Source organism: Aotus nancymaae, unplaced genomic scaffold (genome assembly GCF_030222135.1).
Source record: "Aotus nancymaae isolate 86718 unplaced genomic scaffold, 86718_ANA_hifiasm-v0.15.2.pri h1tg000069l, whole genome shotgun sequence".
Taxonomy (NCBI): domain Eukaryota; kingdom Metazoa; phylum Chordata; class Mammalia; order Primates; family Aotidae; genus Aotus; species Aotus nancymaae.
Window position 1 is genome coordinate 922,085 of NW_026988484.1, and position 23,031 is coordinate 945,115.

At 46.6% G+C, this 23,031-nt stretch overlaps 1 protein-coding gene across 1 annotated transcript in view; it reads right to left on the reverse strand.

Moving 5' to 3' along the window:
* PEG3 (paternally expressed 3) overlaps positions 1-22,479 on the reverse strand; it is a 30,091-nt gene extending 7,612 nt beyond the window's left edge. Inside the window, exons 1-8 of the mRNA XM_012465348.2 lie at positions 22,411-22,479; positions 18,267-18,353; positions 6,583-6,747; positions 5,945-6,031; positions 5,109-5,192; positions 4,015-4,118; positions 943-1,045; positions 97-189 (exon numbers count right to left, since the gene is read on the reverse strand). Coding sequence (XP_012320771.2) covers positions 97-189; positions 943-1,045; positions 4,015-4,118; positions 5,109-5,192; positions 5,945-6,031; positions 6,583-6,598 — 487 coding nt within the window. The 5' untranslated portion in view covers positions 6,599-6,747; positions 18,267-18,353; positions 22,411-22,479. The remainder of the gene's footprint in view (positions 1-96; positions 190-942; positions 1,046-4,014; positions 4,119-5,108; positions 5,193-5,944; positions 6,032-6,582; positions 6,748-18,266; positions 18,354-22,410) is intronic.
* Positions 22,480-23,031: the final 552 nt, after the last annotated feature.

The window sequence follows — 23,031 nt, forward strand, 5'->3', positions numbered from 1 at the left end:
TCCTTCTATGATGTTTGGGAATAGAAAGTGTAGAAGTTTCTGTGATACCATCTTACTGGTTGTGTGGCTCCTCTGTGAGATGTGCCTCCTGCTTACCTCGACTGGTGCTTGGGTAGGCACTTCTCTTGGATCTTGATGAGTGGCCCTGTGTCATGTGGGAGTGGCCATCGTCTTCGGCAAGCTGCACTCCTGGTCACAAGAACAATATGGTTCAAATTCAAGTTGAAGACCAAGACTCATCCTTAAATTGATCTTCCTCTTTCACTGAGCCACTAAATATGAGGTGGCCCATTTCTGATTCTTTGGATGTCAGAAGACATTTGCTGTCTCATTTCCCTACTACGTATTCCCTAATCCATTACATCTGCATGTAATTCTTCTGACTCTGCTCAGACATGTGTACAAAGACCCCACATGTCCCTGAAATCAGTGCACCGTCTTTTAGTCTTTATCTTCTTGTAACCACTTTTTAAGTCCTCTTTTGCACTGGCCTTCTTCCTCTTACCTCATGACTGCTCTTCCTCCACCTGCTCCCTCCTTGAAGTCCCATGGCCTTATAGACCTGCATGGCCAACTACCCACCAGAAACTTGGGCAGATGTCTTCCAGGAAAGTCCACATGGGAACTCAGTATCCTATCCTGAATGTCTACTTAAAAACCTCTAGTGCTACTGCTCTAGAAAAAGTATCAACTCTTGTGGCAAAAAACAACTCCCTGCTTGTCCTCACCCTGTACAATGCATCTTTACCCAAAGCCAGTGGCATTTCTTAAAAACACAAATCTCATTATGTACTCCCTCATTTGAAATCTTTCAAAGGTTTCTTATTACCCTTGAAGTCCAAATATATTCATGTGGACTCTAACACCGAACTTAAAAAGGAGCAAGATGACAAAATGCTTTGATGACTGGACTGGCAGTAACTGAGAGAAGGAGCTACTTACCCAGGGAGAGCAGCTTCCTGTAGTTTTCCATGTTGTCCTGTATTGTGTTGTGAGGTTTCCTGTCCTCGGTGAGGTCCACCATATTTTGGTATGATTCAGCATCCTGAAACAGCAAACGAAGACCTCTCAATGGAGTCTGTCCCCACTGACGTCCAAAGACAGAATAATGTTGGCGACATGGGAGCTACATATATGAAGTTATATAGGAAGTGCTCTCAATATTGGGGTTCTGAGTGATCCAAGTCAAGTGTTACTAGGGGCCTACGTCGTACCTACCTTGATGCTACACTCTGAGGCAGATCCCAAAGACGCATGACACATATTCCTTGCCCTCATGCAGCTTATAATTTGGTTGGAGAGAAAAGACTCATGAAACAATTAGAGAACAATAAACAATAAATTGGGGTACAGATAATAAGTGCTAATCGGTTTTTGTAGAGGGACAGTTCAGGGTGGGCCTGAACAGTGAGCAAAGGTTTGTGGAGGGCAGGTGGGGCCTTAAGTGGTGGGTTAGATTATGATACACATAGAAAGGAATTGGTGGGAAAGCTTAAACAGACTAAATATCAAACAGGCATGGAGTACTCAAGGAACAGAAAGAAGACACACTCAAGCAGACATCTGGTCAGGATGTGACTTAAACCTCCCTCCTGGTTTCTCCATGGCACAGCATGGCTACATTGAGGGAGTTTCCAGTTTGCAGAATTTCCAAATAACCCAGGAGTAACTGTAAGCCCTGAGGGCATTTTTATAATTGCCTTTTCTGTTTTAATGGATATTTACCTAAAAAGGAATTTAAAAACTCCTTGCATTACTCAGGAGAACTTTCTATGCAGGATCCTAAAGGACCTTTGCTTATTGCCAGAGGGCTGACTAGAACATCATTGGTTTCAGGGAGTCATGGTCACAGGAAGAATGGCGCTGAGACTGGAGAGAGACTTGAGAAGGGAGATGGTGCTGTGGGAAGCCCACAGACTTTGGAGCTGGACAGAACTCTGGGTCAAAGGAGCTCCCGCACCAATTATGAGCTATGCAACCTTGGGAACCGAAATCTTTTTAAACCTTTCTTTCAGGTTCTTCACCTGTAAAATGGGGAGAAGAGCATCTGTCTGCTTTGGAATACTGTGGGTGAGGATTTTCTGCAATGTGATGTGTTGCTTAAACATTAAGAAAAATTATGTAAAGGACATATAAATGTTTTGATATTAAATCTACCATAGTTCTATTGCTGGGAAGAGGCATTGAGCAACATGAAAAATGTAGCAAAAAAGAGGGTTTGCTGAATAAGGTCCATCTACCAAGAAAGAAAAAGAGGTACGGGCATCTGGGTTTAAGAGGACAGTCTTATTTATGCACTGCCTGTGCCCTGCCACAAGAAAGCAACAACAACAACAAAAACTCATAGGGCAAGAAAACGAAACAGAGCTTCATAGATGAAATTCTTTTTCACATGAAAGAAAAAGCACGCTTTGATTTAAAATTAAAAGCTATGCAACTGGGCAGCCCTAAATTGGTCGTTCACTTTGTCTTTGTAATCGACATGACACCTTGAAGTATACAAACTGCAATCAAGTTCAACAGAAGAGATGCCGTTCTGAGAACAATGCTAATACGGCACAATGTAATTTTCACAACATTTCCTACATGTGAACAATTAAAGAGATTTTCTTGTGATGCTAAAAGATGAGAAAATTTTCTGTTTTGTACACCTTCAAAATGTAATGTATGTCATCTGCTGCTGGTGTTATTACCATACTCTGTCAGTAGGAATCAGTGGCTTTCAGACTTTTGATTATGCAGACATGGGGCTTGGATGCCAATTCTTCACACATTGTCAAGGAAGGGCATTTAAAAAGCAAAACAACACAAAGCCCCACTATTAGGACACCAGTGGCCAGGCCCACACATGACTCCAGCCTTCTTCCCCTGTGTTGCAGCCACTTGACCCTTTAGTTCCTATCCCATGACTTTAGCTGAGCTCTCCCTAATGCCTGGGGTTCCCTCCTGCAACATCTGACCCAGCCTGCTCCTGGCTCTACATGGCAACTGTTAATGCCTCCAAGACCTTTCCCTTCAATCCAAATCAAGGCCCTTGTTAGAATTTCTTGCTAACTCTCTTTTTCCTTGAGAGCACTGAGAATGATTAGCAGTTATATACAACATTTCTGTCAATATTAACTTGCGCAACTGTCAAAAGCTTCTCAGGGCAGGGCCCCTCTCTGTGTTGCTCACTGCTGTGCCCCCTAGGGCCTAGGCCCGCTGTCTGACATGGGGTGGGTACTGATACGTGAAGGAAAGGAAGGCCAAGCCTAACGGCTCCTCCCTTCTTTGAGTCCCGTCAGTGCTGGGGTCCTCCTCTACACTCCACCATGTCTAGGTGGTCTAAGTAACTTCTCCTCCTTCCTAAAAAGCAAGCTTAAGTCCCACATTTTTTTTCCCCTTCATGAATCTCCCTGGTACATGCTGCCTCTTAAACCACAGCTGCCATAATTGTTAACATTTGACAGTGTGCCTACCATGTGCCAGGCACTTCATCTATGTGTGTGAGTGACTTCTCACAGCAGCCCTGGGAGCAATCCCTGTATCATTTTACAGATGAGGAAACTTAAATTCAGCTTAGTTGAGTAAATGGCCAAAGTCCACACAGCTACCAAGTGGCAGAGCCAGGCTTTGAACCCAGCTCTTGTCAGCTCCAGAGCCTTTGTTCTCCCTGGCCAGTCTACTCTGCAGACCCACAGCTTTCCTGGCTCCCTCCTGAGGACCAGAAAGATCCCCAGAGTCACTCTGCTTCCCCGGCCCTGTAGAGAATGGCCAGTGTGACCAATCTACCAAGTGACACACATGCTGAGGGGGCAGGAGCTCCTCTGACCACATGGACGACACAGAAACAGGCAGCAGCAACCTGGGCTGCTTGTCATCTGTGGGATGGGCCCGGGCTCCTCCTGGAGTACCTGGGCTCTCACACCAGGTAGGACTCTAGAGGGCAAATAAACACACCATCTGGGGAAAGAAAGGCATCTCTGCCATGAAATGAAGATGGCCTTTCTAGAAAGAGAGTAAACCTGAGCATACCTGAGATCGGGACTCATAGGCCCTGGAGTCCCTGTCGTCATCTCTTTCCATTTCAAAGCTTGTTTTTGCCATCACAGGAAGGGAAAGATCCCGCTGAGGCATCCCTGGGAAGAGAAAAGGCATCAGCAAGGAGCAGGCCCAGTCCATCCTGCAGGTCCCAGGTTTGGCCCATTCAACTGTGAAACCGGCTGTGTGGTATACGAGAGCAGGTGCCTTTGTTTCTCTTCTCTGCCTTCTGTGGCAGGCTCTGAGGAGTCCATGAAACCAGTAGCCCTGCAACAACCCAGACCCAGGGCAGGGCCAGGGGCCCGCCCCGCCTTATCCTTCTGCTCCTAATCTCAGAGGTGGTTCAGATTGTGCCCAAGCTGTGTGGGTCCAGGTACAGTGCCCACCAGCTTCATCGTTCGGGCACAATCTCTGGGTCTCCCCAGCTGCAATGTGTAACATGGAAATGGCATCAGAGGCACCATCCCGCAGGATCATGGCTCTGAACAGTGCCTAATGTGTTGTGAACCATCACTAGATGTCACTCACTCCTGATATCCTTCTCCTGCCCAATTTTAGGGGTGCCCTGCTCCCCACAACAGTGTTCTCCAAGTCCAGGAGCAACAGGAAATGATTTCTGGCAGTATGGACACCAACGATACATTGGTGTGATGACTGGTTCCCTTTCAAACTCTCAGGCCTGGTTCTCACATGTGGCACTTCCCTAACACTGCAGGAAGTCGTGGCAGACGTTCCTAGTTAACAATATTGCTACAAGGTGTTTTCCATTCTTGCCTTCTGCCTATGGAACTTTATACTAGTTTCCAATTTTTGCAGTGGCAGAGTATTTTATACAGAAACTTCTAGTTTAAAAACAATGCACCAGCTTAAGAACAACACTGAGCAAACAGTAATTTAGGTGGTGAAACCTGTGCTGGTGGTACTGAGTAGAACTTCACAAACAGGACCCTTGGACTAAACTTTTGGGGAAGCAGAATATCGTCCAAATGGAGCAGCAGAAACTCCGAGGTCTGCTGCCTTCCCCTTGAACCTGTGCACAGCACATACGATATACCCTCCTACTGAGAAAGAAAGTGGTTAAGACTCACTGCTTCTTGGGTTCCTGGTGTAGGACCAGCGGCCTCGTGGCTCCATGTCTCTGCTTCTGCCCCTCCGGTCCCAGTCCCGGTCACCTGAGCAAGTGAGACATTCCAGTGGTTAACAAAGCACTTTGACATACCTGTTTTTCCTGTATGTGTATAAACACTCCTCAGGAAAGAGATGCTACCCTTACTCTTCCTGCAAGGAGACAGATCCAAAACTGAGGGCTCCAGATTCCCAGGCTCATCTGACCCCTTCTCCATCCTATACCCGCAACATGATTTCTGCAGGCTTCGCACAAGTGGGGCTTGCTTCAAAGCAAGTTCCAAAGCTCAGTCCAGTAGCTAACCTCTGCTTCAGACTCCTCGCTGGCTTCCCAGTTCCTAAGGGGCTAAGTCCACATTCAGGAGAATGGACTGCAGACCCTCTACTGTCTGGCAGCCCGTCTTAAAGTGCATGTTATTCTACTACAAAAAACCAAAACCCAAGAAACAACACACACGCCCTCCTTGAAAGCAGTGCTCCTTATAAATGCTCACTGAAGCATCTTTAATGAACCTTCCTGGAGAGGCTGGGGGTACAGCTGAAGCAGCCTGTTGCAAATTCCTAATAGCTTTCAATACTCTATCACTGAATAAAACGATAGTCAGTATTTAAGGTGTCTATTTAGATATAAAAACGTCTCATTATGCCATCAATTAATTTACCCTCTCCTCAGATCTGAGTGAAGCTGACCACTTGGGGGTGGTGGGTCATCTTCATGGAGGCCCCAACCTACCGTGTCTCCATCTGAAAGCATCTGGCAGTGCCTGCTCATCGGTGGCCAGTGGCGATGGGTACTCACCACTGAAAGAATACACTGAGCGAGGTGGTGGGGACTCTCCTCTGTTCCGGGTCATTTCGTCGTCGCTGGTCACGTCACTGTTGTCGTCTGAGAGGACACCAGATGCCAAGTTACTATCTCTGACCCATATTCTCCCAATAATTCTCCCCAACCGCTGAGACGCATCTCCCCGTCACAGACACATAGGGTTGGAGTGACCTGATCCTGACATTTCCGAGCTCAAAATCCTTTAGTAGCTTCCAACCACTCCTGACACCTAGAAACTGAGGGGAAGTATGGTGGCTGTGACCACCCTGGCCTCACCCCCAGAGACAAACAGGAGGAAACGTCCTCGTGCACCACACAAAAGGGCAGGAGCCACAGGAGGTTTCCTCCCTTTCACAGAAGTGTCTCCTTTCCCTCTCCTGACTCAGGACAGTGGTTCTCAGCCTGGGTGGTTTTGTCTGCCAGGGGATACTTGGGCATACGTGGAGACACTTTTGGTGGTCATACCCAGAAAACCACAATGAGGCTCAATATACCCCCCGCCCACGACAGAGAGGGATCCAGCCCAGACCATGTTGGAAATGCGGAGGATGAGCGTCCCAGGGCATACCTGCACCCTGTGCTGACCACCATCACCCCGTGGAGAGTCTCACCTTCAGGCTGGTACATCTCCTTATAATTCTCTAGCAGAGTGATGAGCTTCTCGCAGTTCTCCGGCTTTTTTGCTGCACCCAAGGCTTGAGCTTTGCAGGGATGATGGTCAGGTACTGCTCAAGGACCAAGAGCTCGATGATCTCCTCCTTGGTGCAGGTCTCTGGCTGTAACCAATCAAGGCAGAGGTTTTGGAGTTTGATCAGGGTCTTCTGAGGTCCAACGAATTCCACACAGATTAAGTTCCAAAACCTCTGATGAAAAAATTCAGAGTCAGCTGGGCCTTCTCCTATGATGACTAACCTTAGTCAAGTCACTGTCTAGCTCATACAGATTTGGGGCCCCGGACTTCTTAGGTTTGGTGACTGATAAGTGCTTTGGAGGCATTTCCTTAAGTAAAATTTTCACTCGAAGAACCAAACATGAATCAACAGGAAAGATGTGGTAGCCGGTACTCAGGGACCTATAGATCGTAAGGAGATATACACATGTCCCAGAAGTTGAGGACCAGGGAGCAGTGGGAGCCACCCTCCCAGGGACATTGACATTGCTTTGGGATATGAGAGTCCCCAGTAAATAGATACACAAACAACTGCACAAAGTTGGCCTCAGCACAGCAGTTACAAGCATGACCCCTAGGCTTCACACAGACCTATTCTTGAGGAGTCAGCTCTACTACTAACTTGTTATGTGACCGTGGGCAACTTGTCTAATGCCCTAGAGTCTGTCTCTGTAATCTGAGAAATGAGTGCAAGAGCATCTTCATCCCTTTCAGAACTGTGAAACTTATATAAACTAAGATACCTAAGACTTAACTGCCCATGCAAGGCACAAGAGAAATGTTTAAGGCCGTAGCCATTAATAAAATTGGATGTCAGCTTGTTTATTAGCAAAAATGAAAAAGGAAAGTAGGAGTTGGGGCAAATCCTCCCCTTTCTAACATTTCATCCCGTAACATAATTATTAAAACACAGTATACAACATGTACAAAACGGAAGACCACTCAAAAATACTAAAAGTACTCTATTCTGGGTTATATGACATTATTCCTTCAGACAGTGACAAGTGACCACTGAGCCTCTTGACGCTACTGCACGTTCTTCTGCCTTCATCAATCTTGTCAAAGATCGAATCTATCTAAAAGAACTGGCTTTGCGTTTTGATATTCCTTTCTTAGTGTTTCTTTACATAGTTCATTTATTTCCTTGTCTTTATTCTATCATCTGCCCCCTTCCATTTTTTAAACTTTTGAGATTGGATATAAAGGATTTTCAATCTCTCCCCTTTCTCTATGCAACCCAAGTAAAGCTACACATTTCTCTTTACTTGAAGAATTTTTACTATGATTTACGTGTTATTATGTAGCATTTTTATGACTGGTCAGCACAACTGGTACAACTAAGTAGGGCAATATGGAAAAGAAATCTAGGTCTGGGAGCATAAACCACCTACCCTAACACTGTTGTTAGTTACTGGTTTACTTCCAGAGAATAAAAACAAACATATGCAGCAAAAATTTTCTCCCTTTGTTTTAAAAGGAAAGTAAGTTTAAATTTTTTAATTTAAAAAAAGTCTAAAGGAAAACTGAAGGTGTTTCCATTATTCAGAGTCTCTAACTAGACATCGCTCGGAAATCAACATAGAACCGCAGTAAACACATTTACTCGTCTCAGTGATGAGTTCCCACTTCCCTCCCTATGCAAACTGTGCTCCCACGCTCTCTCCCATCCATATGTTATCATCTCACGGAGCTTGGGCACCATCCAATGCAGATGTCTCAATCCTGAAGACCCTGGCGACTGGACTATTCCCTCACTACCCTCCTTCAAAAGGACTGAGATATCACAGAGAGCACAACATAGATAATGCTCTGCTGGGCAGAAGAATCCCAAAGCAAGAGAACGCAACAGGCCAGAGAGTCCAGGCTCCAGATGACTGGTGTGACATTTCAGACATGGTCACTCTAACCCAGGACAACCAAGAGCAGAGGCCTGAGCCTGTGAGGGAGACGGGCAAGGGCAGATGGCCCAACTCTGCTATGTGGCAGACAGGCTGAGGAGAATACTCTGGTACCTGAGATGATACTAGCCCTTATCCTCAGACAATGATACCCTCAGATACGTAATCACCTGTCTAGGAATAGGATCCTTTCTGGAACTTCAGACCAAGCAGCTATCCACAGCAACAGAGTCAAAACACAAGTACCTGCAGATGTTTTAAAGAAAGAAATATATGGACTAAGAATAATATGAAAGACATGTAGAAGGAGTGTCAGAGAATTAACTCCCCAAATAACTGGGGACTCAAATAGCACTGGCGTGTCTCTTCTATACCTTCAGGGAAAGGCCATTCCCATGCCACATAAACCATGCCAGACATGAGGAATAAAAAGCTTTCAAACTGTCTTTATGACACCAGAACAAGTCAGAAACCCAAGACAAAGATATCACTAATAAACCATGAACCAAACTTACGAAAGAAGAAATAAAAATCTTAATGCTACTATTATTGAACATTATTCTATGGAGTTCTACCCAATTACAAGAAAAACACATCTGAGGCACAAAGAAAGAAACAGAACTAACGTTCCCTTATATAAGATCTATATACATGTATATATTTCTATATTATGTGAATTTCCCTCCCCAACAGACATGAATTGAAGCATGAAGTACCCCAGGTGGAAACTATGTATCAGAACAGTAGGCTTATAGAGTTCAACAGGAAATCAACAACTTTTTTTAAAGAAAATACAAAGAGTCAAACCTGACTCAAAAAGCAGAGAAAAATATGACCAGCAGGGAATAAATCTAAAAGCTGAAATAATGTAAAGAGCAACTTCCCAAGTAAACTTTCTGTGAATAAAATATTTATTTACCATGTTATAAAAACCATTCCAGAGCACAGAAAAGAGATGGAGGACTTCCTACAATTAATTACGTGACCACTTAAATAAATGCCTATAAGTATCTTGTCACAAAGTGAATGCCGACTTCTGTGCCAAAAAAATAAAACACATTGCTTTTCCTCAAGAAATTCTGGACTAGAGTAACCTACACAATCTTCATTTAACATACTCAAGATTTTCTGACCAGGCCAATAGAACTTGGCCATTGGTCAATAAAGCACTGAAAAATGAAAATTTTTTTTAACAGAAAAATCTTTAAAAAAAAAAATCAAATTAGACCTGAGCTACTTCCCACCATGGCAGAGGAAACTCATTTGGGAGTAAAGAAAGGGCTTTGGAAACAAAACAATCAATCAATCAATCAAAAAGGTGGGCAACATATGTTTGTATGTGTGTGAAGAAATAAGTATACTCATATACTGCTTGTGGCAATGTAAATTTTATCAAAACTAGAAGTGCACATATCTTCCCCCTCCTATAAATTCTACTTCTATGAATTTACCTCAGAGATACGTAATGACCTATGTGCAAGAACATATTCATTGATGTGTTGCTGGTAATAGACAAGATATGTTATATTCGTGTAATGAATTACTATGAAACCCTTTAAAATAAGGCAACTCTAAATAAATGAATATGAGATGATCTCTAAGATAGTTAACTGCAAAACCAGACATAGCACTGTGTATAGCATTCTAAGAAACTAAAAACAGATGTGCTTACACAGACGATTTCTAGAAGGATATATGAGACTATTAATGATGACTAATAGCAACTGCCTTTGGGGAAGGGAACTTAGGGGCCAGTAAAGGGAGGGCAACTTATTTTTTCACTGTATATTCTCCTTTTGGTTTTTGTTTTTAATTTTTTTTTTTTATCATGAGCATGTATTACCTAGTCAAAAAAATAAATTCAAAGTTAAAACAAAACAATAAACACGACTAGGAGCAGAGGCCTTTGGAGGCTGTGCTGCCCACTGAGTGGGTACAGGCAGCCGTGACATCTTTACACTGATGTCAAGCCCAGGCTCTCCTCCCCTCCCCTGCCCTCACCATCTGCACCTTGAATCCACGGTCACACCCTAACCAGGCCATTCGCAGGTGTCATGAAAGTCAATTTAGAAAACCCCAATGAATCAACTTTGAACCGCTTAGACCCAATAAATACTTATGATATTACAGCTGCAATCTGAATACACCTCTCAATTATACCCAACAATTATCAACACATAAATACAATGTCATCCCCTATCTTGGCAATTCCACTTCTGAAATCTAACTCACAGACCCATCTGCACAAAGATATACACTCCAAAAGTGTGTACACAGAAGCATTGTTTACAACAGCAGAGAACAGAGACAGACAAATGCTCAAGCGTAATTCCAACGGCAGAGACCACTGAAAGACCACCACGTGGGAGACAGGAAAATAAAGATGGGCCCAACTTTTCTACATTATAAAAACCAACTAAAACAAAAACAAACCAAAAAGGGAGGGGGGAAAGTATTTTATAACATAGATGACAGTTAATACTTGAAATGAAAAAAGCTTTTGGCATTAAGAAAAATAACCCAACATGAAAATAAACAACACTAATACACAGAGTTCATAAAATTAGTGATAATAAAAGCCAGTTATTTAACATCAGAAATCAAAGAAATGTAAAATATTACAATAAACACTTTTTTGACCTGTCGAATGGGCAAATGTTAAAAAGATAAAAATTGATGTTAGTGAGGGTGTAGAGAAGCTGGCTGGTGCAGGCATGAACCACATTTTTGGATGCCACTTTGGCCATTGTTTAAAGATACTAAAAAAGAACCACCTATTCCTTTTGAACCATTAATTCTCCATTTAAGAAGAAACATTTAAGAACAAATATAGCCAAGTGGATAAAATGTTAATAAGGAAAAACACCTAAAAAGTCAGCTTTGGCCGGGCATGGTGGCTCACACCTATAATCCCAGCACTTTGGGAGGCCAGGGCGGGTGGATTATCTGAGGTCAGGAGTTCGAGACCAGACTGGCCAACATGGTGAAACCCTATCTCTACTAAAAATACAAAAATTAGCCGGGTGTGGTGGCAGGCACCTGTAATCCCAGCTACTTGGGAGGCTGAGGAGGGAAAATTGCTTGGATCTGGGAGGTGGAGGCTGCGGTGAGCCAAGATCGTGCCACTGCACTCCAGCCTGGGCAACAGAGCAAGACTCCATCTCAAAAAAAAAAAAAAAAAAAAGTCAGTTGCACACTACAGTTTAACCCTTTTATATGCAGCTAATTTCTGGGTTGTAAAAGGTAAAACCCAGAGCACAAAGTAATGGCAGGTGACACATTTTACACATGGAATGGTGGGAAGGGATGAGCGCCACTGAGAGGGAAGCGTGTTCTATTGTTATGTTATTGCTATGTAACCACAGTCCTAACACGAGTCACATCAGAACAACCCAGAGCCAAAGGCAGGAACAGGAAGTGCTGGTCAACATTCTCCTGCAGGGGTACCTGACACAAGGTGTGTCATATGCCTTCCTGGCCAAGTGACCCAATCTTTAGCCTTGGATTCACACTGTCCTCTACTTACTGCCAAAAGGGCAACTAGCAATGGGGCCAGATGCTGAATCTGTACCTGCCAGGGCCCCATACTTACCTCACCCTGGCTGGGGAAGACCAGATCCCAGGTGACCTCCTTCTGTGACAGCAAGTCTGGCCAATCAAAAGCATAACTGCTCTACCCACTTGGCCCCCACTTCCCCAGGACAGCTTCTCCATGGCAACAGCCACGCCTACCACTGAAGAAAACAGAAGATAAGTGTTTGCAGATGGCTGAGAGGAAGAAAGGTCTAAAGGCTTGCCTGACGCTATCAAATGAACTATTAAGGCCAAGGAGTTAGTCTGCCAAAGGACGGCCTAAATGGGCCATCAAAAAAAGGGCAGCCAATTAATCAGAGCTGTGCTTGAAGATATGTGAATCCAACAGAACAACAGAGCACCTGTATTTATACCCTACTCCAAAGCCCCGTGGACAAGGCTCCGTTACCTTTTTCATCTCTGTATTTTTATAGGTGTTCAATATACGTTACTTGCACATAGGTGCAAAAACATTTAATAAACCCAATCTAACAAAGTCCAATAGCCCATGACCGTGAAAGGCTATTCCAGGAATATAAGGAGGATGTCCCATCAGTGTAAACTATTATACAACAGATGAAAAGGGGAGGGGAGCCCATGAGCAGTATTTCAAGTTAAAAAATATTTGCAAACTTCAATAGCCTTTCCTCATAAATTCTTAGCAAAGAGTAAAAGCAGGAGACATCTAAGCATAATGAAGACTTGTCTCAAATAAATGCAAACAAGCATATTATTAAACACTAAAAGTGTTCCTCTGGAAGTGGGGACAAGGAAGGGACAGCTACACCACGGCTACAATTCAGCATGACCCTGGAAGTCCTTAGCTAATGCACCTGAAGACAAAGAAAAGTATAAATATGGGGAGAGCATTATTTTGAATTAAAAAACCTTACGAGTAAATACAGCAAGAGAAATAATTCCCATTAATAGCAAAATAAATAAATCTCCGTAAATAAGTTTAACAAAGTATCTGCAACTTCAAACAAAATTTCAAAAATTTACAAAGGGAACATAAAAATTAGCTAGGTGTGGTGGTACACCTGTAATCCAAATTACTCAAGAGGCTGACGTAGTAGGGGCGGCCCTGGGAGGTGGAGGTTGCAGTGAGCTAAGATCATGCCCCTGCATTCCAGCCTGGGTGAAGAACTAGACTGCATCACCAAAATAAATAAATAAATAAATTTATAGAAGGGCACAAAATAAGTCTGAAATAAATACATAAAGACATGTGTATCACATTTAAAAAGCTCTGTTTTATTTTGAGGTGGGGAGTTCTGACAAACTGATAATTCAGTTCTTCTGGAAGAATAAATGTTTAAGAATATTAAGACAACCCTGTACAAGGTCTACGGGGAGTGGGAGGTGGTTTGTCTGTAAAATCACTCAAACGCTAGTTGAAAATAAAGTATTTTTTCCAACACAAGGATATAAGCACAATGACAAATATACCACTGGGACATAACAAAGTCCAGAAGTCAACTGTGTGAAAGTCTATAGACACATTGGGACTTAATTGATAATAAAGTACTGGTAAATGATTTCTTATTTAAATACAGACTAGGAACTTTCTTACAACTAAAAGCAAAGGATAACTTTAACGAAAACGCCAAGACAGGACAGCTAACACCTCAGTGTTTGGTTACTCAAGCATGCATTTCTAGAATTAGAGTAGGCCTTTGATGTTAGGAAAGACCAATATAACCAGTGGTGGCATGGAGCCTCCCCCAAGAAATTAGGTTATTTCAACTGTACATCTCTGGAAGGCTAAGGCCACTAGGGCCAATGACAAATGTTCTAAGTAAGTTACTGCATCCAAAAATCAGCATCCCTCTTGAGTTTTCATTAAACAAGGAATGAAAACAAAGTATTTAACAAAAGATTACATAACCATTCAGTCATGTTGTCAAGAAATGTTACAGCTTTATTTTCTAATTATAAAAATAAAACACAGCACTACATTCAGGTATTGCAAAATATTCACCATAAAAACTGTAAGTCACACCCACTAATTATTTGTTGCTATTACTAAATCTTAAAATCTATACATATGTTGTTCTTACTACAAATATTCCCATTTATGTGTACATAGAGAATGATAATGTCCACACAATGGAATATAATGCAGTTTTCAGAAAGCAAAGCTATAGATGGAGGGTATATGTGAAATGTCTGAGTGTGAAAGGTTTAGTAAGTGGCATGATCTCACATATGTAAAAAAATAGTTTCTTAAACATACAGTAGTACATATAAACTAACCTGGAAGAAAACTCAAACTTACCTTAAGACTATTAATAGGGGAAATCTATGAAAATAAACGACTAATAATAAAAAGTTTCTAGTTCTTTTTCTATCTGTTTAAAATGTTATTTTAACTTCACAATCCGGAAAAAAACTGAATATAAAAACGAAGTAAATTCAATTACTGCTTCCCAGGGTGTTTTTTTCCTTCCTGCTCAGCTTGTTAAAGCACATCAGACCCTCCCCTTTCCCTGCTGGGGTCCTCACAATACAACCTCCCTCTGACCCTTAAGTACTCCCACCCAGGGTGCCCTGTAGTCACCATCTGTACTTCCCTCTCCGGTGACTGGTGACTGTACCTCGGAGAGGGCTAAAAGGGTGTCAAGCTCCACACCCAAACCGTCACTTTGTTGACAGCTGTCTGTCATATGGCTCTGGAAGAATGAACTCTGGCCACAGGGCAAACCCATCTCCTTCCCGGCTTGAAGGTGGGCTCCCACACACCCCTCATTACTAAAGCTTCCACATTTCCCTCTGCTCAATCTTCAGAGCAGGACTCAGTGTTAAGTAGTAGCCAAAAGCAGTGGGGGCACACAAGGACTAGCTGACTCTGAGCCAGGGGACTGAGAAAAGCCACCAACTTCAAGGGTAGGGGGGAGAGGTGCCAAGTGATGGGGCCACTAATAAAGAATCCCTTTACGCAGCCGGGGAAGAGGGGTGCTTCCAGAAGTCTGGCATTCTCTGATCTCCAAAGGATCTGTTGTTTACACTAGATGTCTAAGCACGAAATCTCTATGTATACAGAATAAGCTTGGTGCTGCCTGCTGCATGACAGCATTGCCATTGGAGTCTGTATGGGGTACTGATGCCAACCTTTGGATATTTTACGACACTTCTATTCCATTAAAATGAGTAGATAATAAAAGCATAGATCTCACAATTAATACATAATAAAGAGGAAACTCATCAGGCATCCTTGCCCTAAGTCAGGGAGGATCTTTGGCTTTAATCAGAGAAATGATGGGTCAGTGTTCAGCTGAGCAGGGAAGAACTTAATTAAATTGCACTAGAACGTGTCTGAGACCTCAGGCTCCCACACCCCATCTGATGGAGGAGAAAACCCACCAAGTCTCCTTCAGTCCCATTTCTATTTACTTTGGTACCTCACCGTGGTGCACCTAGGTTCAGCCCCCTAACTTGTTCTACCTACCTCATTAAAAGGGGGCTGGAATTGAGAACTTTAAAGTCAGGGACCGAGGAGGTTAGTCTCTTCGTCTCTCAGGGACAGCGTGGTATGTGGTCTTGTCTCTCTTCTTGTTCGCTCCATTCTCCTGCCTCTCTCTGCAGACCGACATTCTCTACTTCAGCATGCACATGGAGTAAGATGCTGTCCCAGCCCAGGCCTACCTCACCTCCCAGTTTAAATGCCCGACACTCAGCATCCCTTCATCCAAATTGTCAGTGTGAAAGTGCATGCCACAGCCTAATTCCTTCTAGAGCAGTGGTTCTCAAACTCAGACATGCAGAAGAGTCGCCTAGGGTGCTTGTGAAAAACGAAGCTACCTTTCCAGGTGGGATGATTCAGGAGGTCTGTGGTTCCCCAGGAAAGAAGCACTCCTACAACCACTCTAGGAGCTGTTCTTTGAGAACCACTGCTCTAAGGTAACCAGTCTGGTCCAATCGCCTATGAATAAGGTACATATGGACATAGGAACTCGAGGGGAACAATTTTACATGGGAGCAAGGAGTAAATGACCACTAACTCCATTTCACAGGCCACAGTCTCTACCCTCTGGTCTGTTGGCTGGCTTCTTCTCAGATAATCTCAACAGCCTGGGTTTACTTCTATCACATTAAGCTTAGCACTTACCACACTGCAGCAAAATCTCCTTGTTGTTGTCCATCCTTGGGAGATTATCCCAAAAGTTTAGAAAGAGAGGAAATAATATCTAAGTGTTTAGTCTTATGATCAGCATAAAATGGGTCAAGACAGACAAAGCTACTTTAAAAAGATAAAATGTCTTCCAGAACAGTATGAGTTATTTGACTATATTCTAACAACAGTAATTGGCTGGTCTTATTTTTTTAAGAAGAGGGAGTACTAAAAAGTAGGCCACGAAGCATGATCCATCCAACCATCTACAAGAGCGTGAACAACTCTCATCAGACCTAACTTGAATGGAGTTTGGGGAGGGCAAGGCTGTTAGGTAAGGGGCTTCTGGTATCTTGGTAACCCTAAGCAAGGGTTTCACTGTGACCACATGGCTGTACTAGGCTATGTTACAAACCAGTGCTATTAAAGCTCACCCACATCCTCTTGGTTCTGATTCCATACTCACCAAGCAATCTTTTCCTTATGGTTGTTTCCCATGTAGGTCTGCCTACAGGGAGAGAATTTGCTCATCATAACACACTGCTGAGTACTTGGGTCCCTGCTACTGAATTAATAAACCAGAACTGTGGGAACAGGAACATTCTATTTCAAGTCACATTTCAGTAAGGTTTAAAGTCTCCTGAGCTTAGTTAAATGTGGATCTACCAACATGAGCCCTCAGGTAAAGGGGGTTTCCAAGTCTCCACAGGGTTAAGCACTATAATAGATATCTTGAGCATTCACTGAGGCCAGGAATATACCAACTCATCCTAAGGGCCCTCTGCCTCTCCCCAAGCAGTATTTCACCACCACCATAGCCACCTATCTTGGTAAACACATCCTTACTCTTCTTGTGATGGGAGTTTCCATTCAGTAGACACTGAGGCCAGGGATTATGTCACTTACTTTTGGAGAGTCCAAGCCTGGCATGGTACTGTCCTGTATCAGGCCCACTATCAATGCTTACTAACAAACGAACAACCAACCTCTCACTATGTGTTTGCTTCCCCATGTCATGTGACTTACTGTGTCTGCTCTGAATCAGTCAGCACGCCATGAACAAAGAAAGTGAGTCTTGTGGAGTCTCCCTCCTCAGCACCTCGCAAATAATCTACCCACTTCACTCCTCTCTGTGATATGACCACAAGTCAAGCCACCATCTCTCACCCAGGCCCAAGGTGGTCTCCCCACACCCACTATATCCACCCTTCCCTTCTGCACCCTATAACCAGATGATCTTTTTAAAACCACAAATCTGATTATCATGATACTCCCATGGTGAAAAGGGCTTCCCCTTGTACTTCAGGTCAAGCCCAGTTACTTATCACAGATTACAAGGCTTTTCACGATGAAGCCCCAGCTTACCTTTTTCCTACCTCAGTCAGATGCCACTCAACAATTCCCTTGCTCTAGGAACACTGGATTTTCAGCTCCTCTCTCTGCATCTCTAAAGAACGTCCCTATCCCCTCTGCTGAGACTACTCTCCCCATGACACACACCATTCACACTCCTTCAGGGCTCAGTTTTAACATTCCTGACCATCTCAGGGAGGCCCCTATGTGGCCTAAGATTAAGTTGGTTGTTGCTAGCAGATGTTTTCTTGCAAAGGTATAAATCAAACAATTATGTTTTCCACAGCTTTAATTCCCAAATAGACTAAAAACTCTGTGAAAACACTTCCTTTCCCCCAGTGGGGCTATGTCCCAGTACCTGGCACAAAGTGTACACTTGATCAATATCCACAGATGAGTCAATGAATCTCTCATGCTTCTTTAATCACCAGGTAAGAGAAAAAGAGTAGGTCTGAAGGAGTAGCTGAATATGAGAAAAAGAGGGAGGATACTGAAATGGATGGTGTGAAGACAAAAAGAATTTCTAGTGAATGCACAATCCACCAGAAGAGTCTGGGTGTTCTCAGAAGGTACAAACAGTGTTGGGGTGGCTATGTGGAACATGTGTGCAGTAGGAAAGTGTCAGAGTAAGGAAGTGTGGTGGTCACTCCAAAGATGGATGTGGCACTGTGAGGAGGAAGTTCAACTCACCTGGACCCAGCCACCTAGCGTTTGGACCTAGTCCCCCTTCTTCTTGCTAGTTGTCTCCAAGAAGGATGGAAGATCAAGAAGATAAAGCTGTAGAGGAAAAGAAAATGTGAGATGCCAAATTTATTTTGCAGTTACTAGGTTCCTCAGGCCGGAAACAACACCACAACAGTTCCACATTTATTGTCTATAATGGCACAGGTCAAATGAGACCATGAAGAGCATCCCATTGGGTATAGCTCCCTTAAGCCACCTCACACCCTGGGATGTACTCATAGACTTTCTCCAACAAGGCTATGTCAGAGGCCTTCAAGTCAATTTCTGGGGTATCTTAAAACCTTCTCTGGGGCCCTATTAAGGAATCAATTCAAGAATTCCATTTATGGCACTGGCCATTCCTATGTTAGAACCACAATCCTATCAGTATTATTAGTGATAATCATGTGAAATATTTTAAGGTTTATCAACATGCTCTCAGTGGACTAACAGGACAAAGTTCAAGTCCCACTGCACCTCACAGTATGTGTTTAATCAATTAGAGGTCCCACAGGGAAAGAGCTTCATGATTATGGGACTGGTTTATGTTCCAGGAGTCACGTGAGCATATTTTGGTGAGGTTAAAGAGCTTCTTAAAAACTATTCAAGAGTTGGGCACAGTGACTTACTGCATCTCTAAAGAACACCTGTAGGAGAGCTAGTACTGGGAGGGCCCCACCCAAACAAACTCAGCTTTCGAAGCTGTGCAGCCCCCAGCGGCTCTGCATATGAACAGTTTTTCCCATGGCCCCACCCTACACATGGGGCAGCCCCTTCAAACACACCCCGACCTGCTCAGTACAGCCTCTTAGTTCTCATGCACTGCCCGTCACAGGACCACCTGCAGCCCTAAATTTTTCTACCTCAAGCTGTAGAATTTTGAGTGAAAGTCCTTCACCCCTAGAGCCTCCAAATCACCGCCCACTTCCTCCCATTTTCTCACCTAAAACCCTTCCCCAAATCTCTTAAGTCGTCTACGTTTGGCCTTGGATCCCACTTTTCCGCTCAATGACCCAAGGCTGTGTAGCTGAACCCGCCCGCTTCCCAAGGCCTGGCTCTGGCGCCCCCTGGAGGAAGCACGGTGCCACCAGCCTTGAAGGCACGGTGCCTAAGAAGGCGGGGCAGGGCTCAGCGGGCAAGCCAGTACAGCCAGCGGTCAGTCAGGAAGGCTCCCGCACAGGCCCCACCCCTGAGCCGGCAAAGATGGCACAGAATGAATGAACGTGGCTCTACGGCCCCGCCTACCATGAAATCCCCTCAGCCCCTTCCCAACAGCTCTGCTGTCACTCAAGATGGCGCCTGCGCAGTACGCCTCTGCTGCCCCGCCTTCGGCAACGCAAGTGGTGCTACGATGGGCGGGGCTCATGTCCACTCCTACAGCCAGGGCAGCTGTCATTCAACGTGACGCCTGCACAGCGCACCTGCCGCATAGAAGCCTGGCTGCTCCATCAGACAAGACACGCATGCTATGGCCTCCATCAGTCATTCAAGACAAGGCAGCCCCTCCCTCAGGCCCGCTCCTACAGTCAGCCCAGCTATCATTTAGGACAGTGCCTGCACAGTACACCTTGGCTGCCACCTAATGGCCAGCAAAGACGATGCCACAGGGTGGGCGGGGCCATGCAGCCCCCCTGACAGTCACTCAGTCCTCTTCACCCACCCCTACAGCTGACCCAGCAGCCCTTCAAAACAGCGCCTGTGTAATAGTCCTCACGTGCCCCACTGTGCCCAAAGATTGTGCCACGGTGGACCACGCTCGGCAGCCCCCAGCAACTGAGACAGCCCTCCCTCATGCCCGCCCCTGGGGCCCACACAGGTGTCACTCAAGATGGTGCCTGTGCAGTCAACCTCAGGCGCCCCCCTGCGGCAAGTACAGACAGTACCAGGGAGGCGGGGGGGTCCTCTCAGCCAGGTGAGTCCCGAAGAACAGCACGTGGCCCCAGCCCTCAACCCCACGAGCAGGGCACCTGCGCAACCCGCCTTGCAGCTTCCCCGCCAAGCCGCCCCAGACACAAGATACAGCCAGATACATCTGAGGTGAACAAAGTCTTGGTCAGACAACAGGGGAAGGGGTGAGCCAAAAACACAGCGGGCGCGCTAACAACCCATCGCCCTGTTCTTGAGGACAAATGGCTCTGCGGGCACTACAGCAAACTTTAGGCAACTCTTCCTGCTCCAGCAGATGCGGGGACCTAGCCAGTCCCATTGACTAAACAGCCCCGCGACCAGCACAGACAGTGAGAGGAGCGCGGCACTCCACAGCTTTCCATCATTGTGGACAAGGCCGGTGCGGCAGCCGCAGCCTGCCACTCCTTGTGGACAATCCCATACCTATGTGGCAAACTGCAGCCGCCCCCATCAAATATGGCGGACGAGTGAGCGGGGCTTGAGCAGACAGTCAAGTCCAATGCCACCTGCAGCCACTTCGGCCTTGCTCCGCCCTATCTGCCACCAACCAACCCAAGCAGCACCTGGGCAGCAAACCTCAGCCGCCCCCAACAAAGATGGCGCTCAGGCGGGCGGGCCTTGAGCCCACGGTCACGTCCAATTCCAACTGCAGCCACTATGGCTTTGCCCCACCCAACCACCCAGCACAGCGCCTGCGTAACAAATCTCAACCTCCCCCATTAAAGATGGCGCCCAGGTGGGTGGGGCTTGAACGGACCGCCATGTCCAATGCCACCCAGTCACTTCAGCCTTGCCCCGCCTCATCTTCTACCAACCAACCAGGGCAGCGCCAGTGCACCACACCTCAGCAGCCCCCATCAAACATGGCGCCCAGGTGGGCTGAGCCTGAGCAGAACATTACATCCAATGCAAACCAGTCCGGTCAGCCTTGGCCCCACCCTATCTGTCACCAACCAGTCCGGTCAGCCTTGGCCCCACTCCATCTGCCACCAACCAACCAGAGAAGAGCCTGCACAGCAAACCTCACAGCCCCCATCAAACATGGCGCCCAGGTGGGCGGGGCCTGAGCAGAACATTACATCCAATGCTACGCAGTCACTTCAGCCTTGCCCCCGCCCCATCCACTACCAACCAACCAGGGCAGATCCTGCGCAGCAAACCTCAGCAGCCCCCATCAAACATGGCGTCCAGGTGGGTGCGGCCTGAGCGGATCATTGCATCTAACACTACCCAGTCACTTCAGCCTTGCCCCATCCCATTTGCCACCAACCAACCAGAGCAGAGCCTGCCCAGCAAATCTCAGCGGCCCCCATCAAACATGGCGTCCAGGTGGGCGGGGCCTGAGAGGAACATTACATCGAACGCTGTGTTCACTTCAGCCTTGCCCCGCCCCATTTGCTGCCAATCAACCAGAACACCACCTGCTCGGCAAACCTCAGCCACCCTCCTAAAAGATGGCACCCAGTGGGTGGGGCCTGAATAGACCATTACATCCAATGCCACCCACAGTCACACGAGCTTTGCCCCGCCCCATCTGCCGCCAACCAACCAGGGCAGCGCCTGCACAGCAAACCCTAGAGCGTCCGAGAGGGCGGAGAAAAAAAAAATATCTTGCAGGCAGGCCAGCCCTCCATCCCGCCCCCTTGGTGGCCTTCGCCCCTCCCACCACCACTGCGGCAAACAAGTCCCGCCCCCAGAGGGCAGCTGGGCACGCCGGCACGGCAAGCCGGATGGCAGCGCGCACCAGGGGGCATCCTCGTGGCCCCCAGACCCAGCCCAGGAAGCCCGAGGCTTCTAAGAGCCGCACTCTGCCGTGGCAACAGGCATGTACCGGTGTCCACCTTGCTGGACTAGCCATGACAGAGCCCCCGCTGTCCGCCCTAATGCCCCAGGGTTGCTGCGGTGGCCGCGGACAGTCAGGAAGTTGCGGAGACCCCGCAGCAGCCCCTCAGACCCTGGCCCGCAAGATGGCGGCACCGCCGTGGCAGCCCGGGCCGCACTCGCCCCTACCTGCGCCCACCCCTGCCCCAAAACAACAGCATGGACTGCCCGGCCGCCGCGGTGCCCACCAGCCTGCCCGGCCACGAAGATCGCTGGCTTGCCGCGGGGGTCTTGCCGCAAAACGGCCGCTCTGGCCCAGCACCATCGCAACACCAAGGTCCGGCGGGCAGGAGGCGCGGCGAGCGGCTGAAGGTGCACTCACCTCACCTCACCTCAGGGCAGCGCAGCCTCAGGCGCGAACAGCCGCCTAGCGCACCCACACGGCGCCCGGCGCCCGGCGGCGCCACCAGCCCAGGGTGGACATCTCCCGCGCCTAGCCTCCCAAACTTCTCCTCCCGCGGTTCCCAGGCGTCTGCACCGAGGTGGGCAGCTCAACGCCTCCTAGTCAGGGCTCCTCCGCAGAGGTGGGGCTTCTGTGCCAGCCAATCAGCGGCCTCGCCGCCCTTTCCAGGCCCCCTCTCCAGGCCCCTCACCACGACCCCGTGACGTGCCAATCAGGCTGCGGTTGCCACAGTAACAGCTTGGCGCGAAGGCTGGGGGTTGACGTCAGGGAGTGGCCGTGAGGGATCCCAAGGCCAGGTCTGGAAAAGGGGGGTGATGGGGTGAGCTGGGTGGTGGGGGTGCAGCCCCCAAACAAAGAAATGGGAGTCGAAACCGAGGAAAGCCCACTAAGATGCTCATATGTAAAACCGCTGGAGAATAAAGGGACAAACGTACATATTTGTCCAAGTGAAGAAAATGAAAATCCTGCCCGCAAAAAACATATACATTAACTTCTAAAGACCTACAGAGAAGACAAGACTTTTCCGCCTGGGACACATAA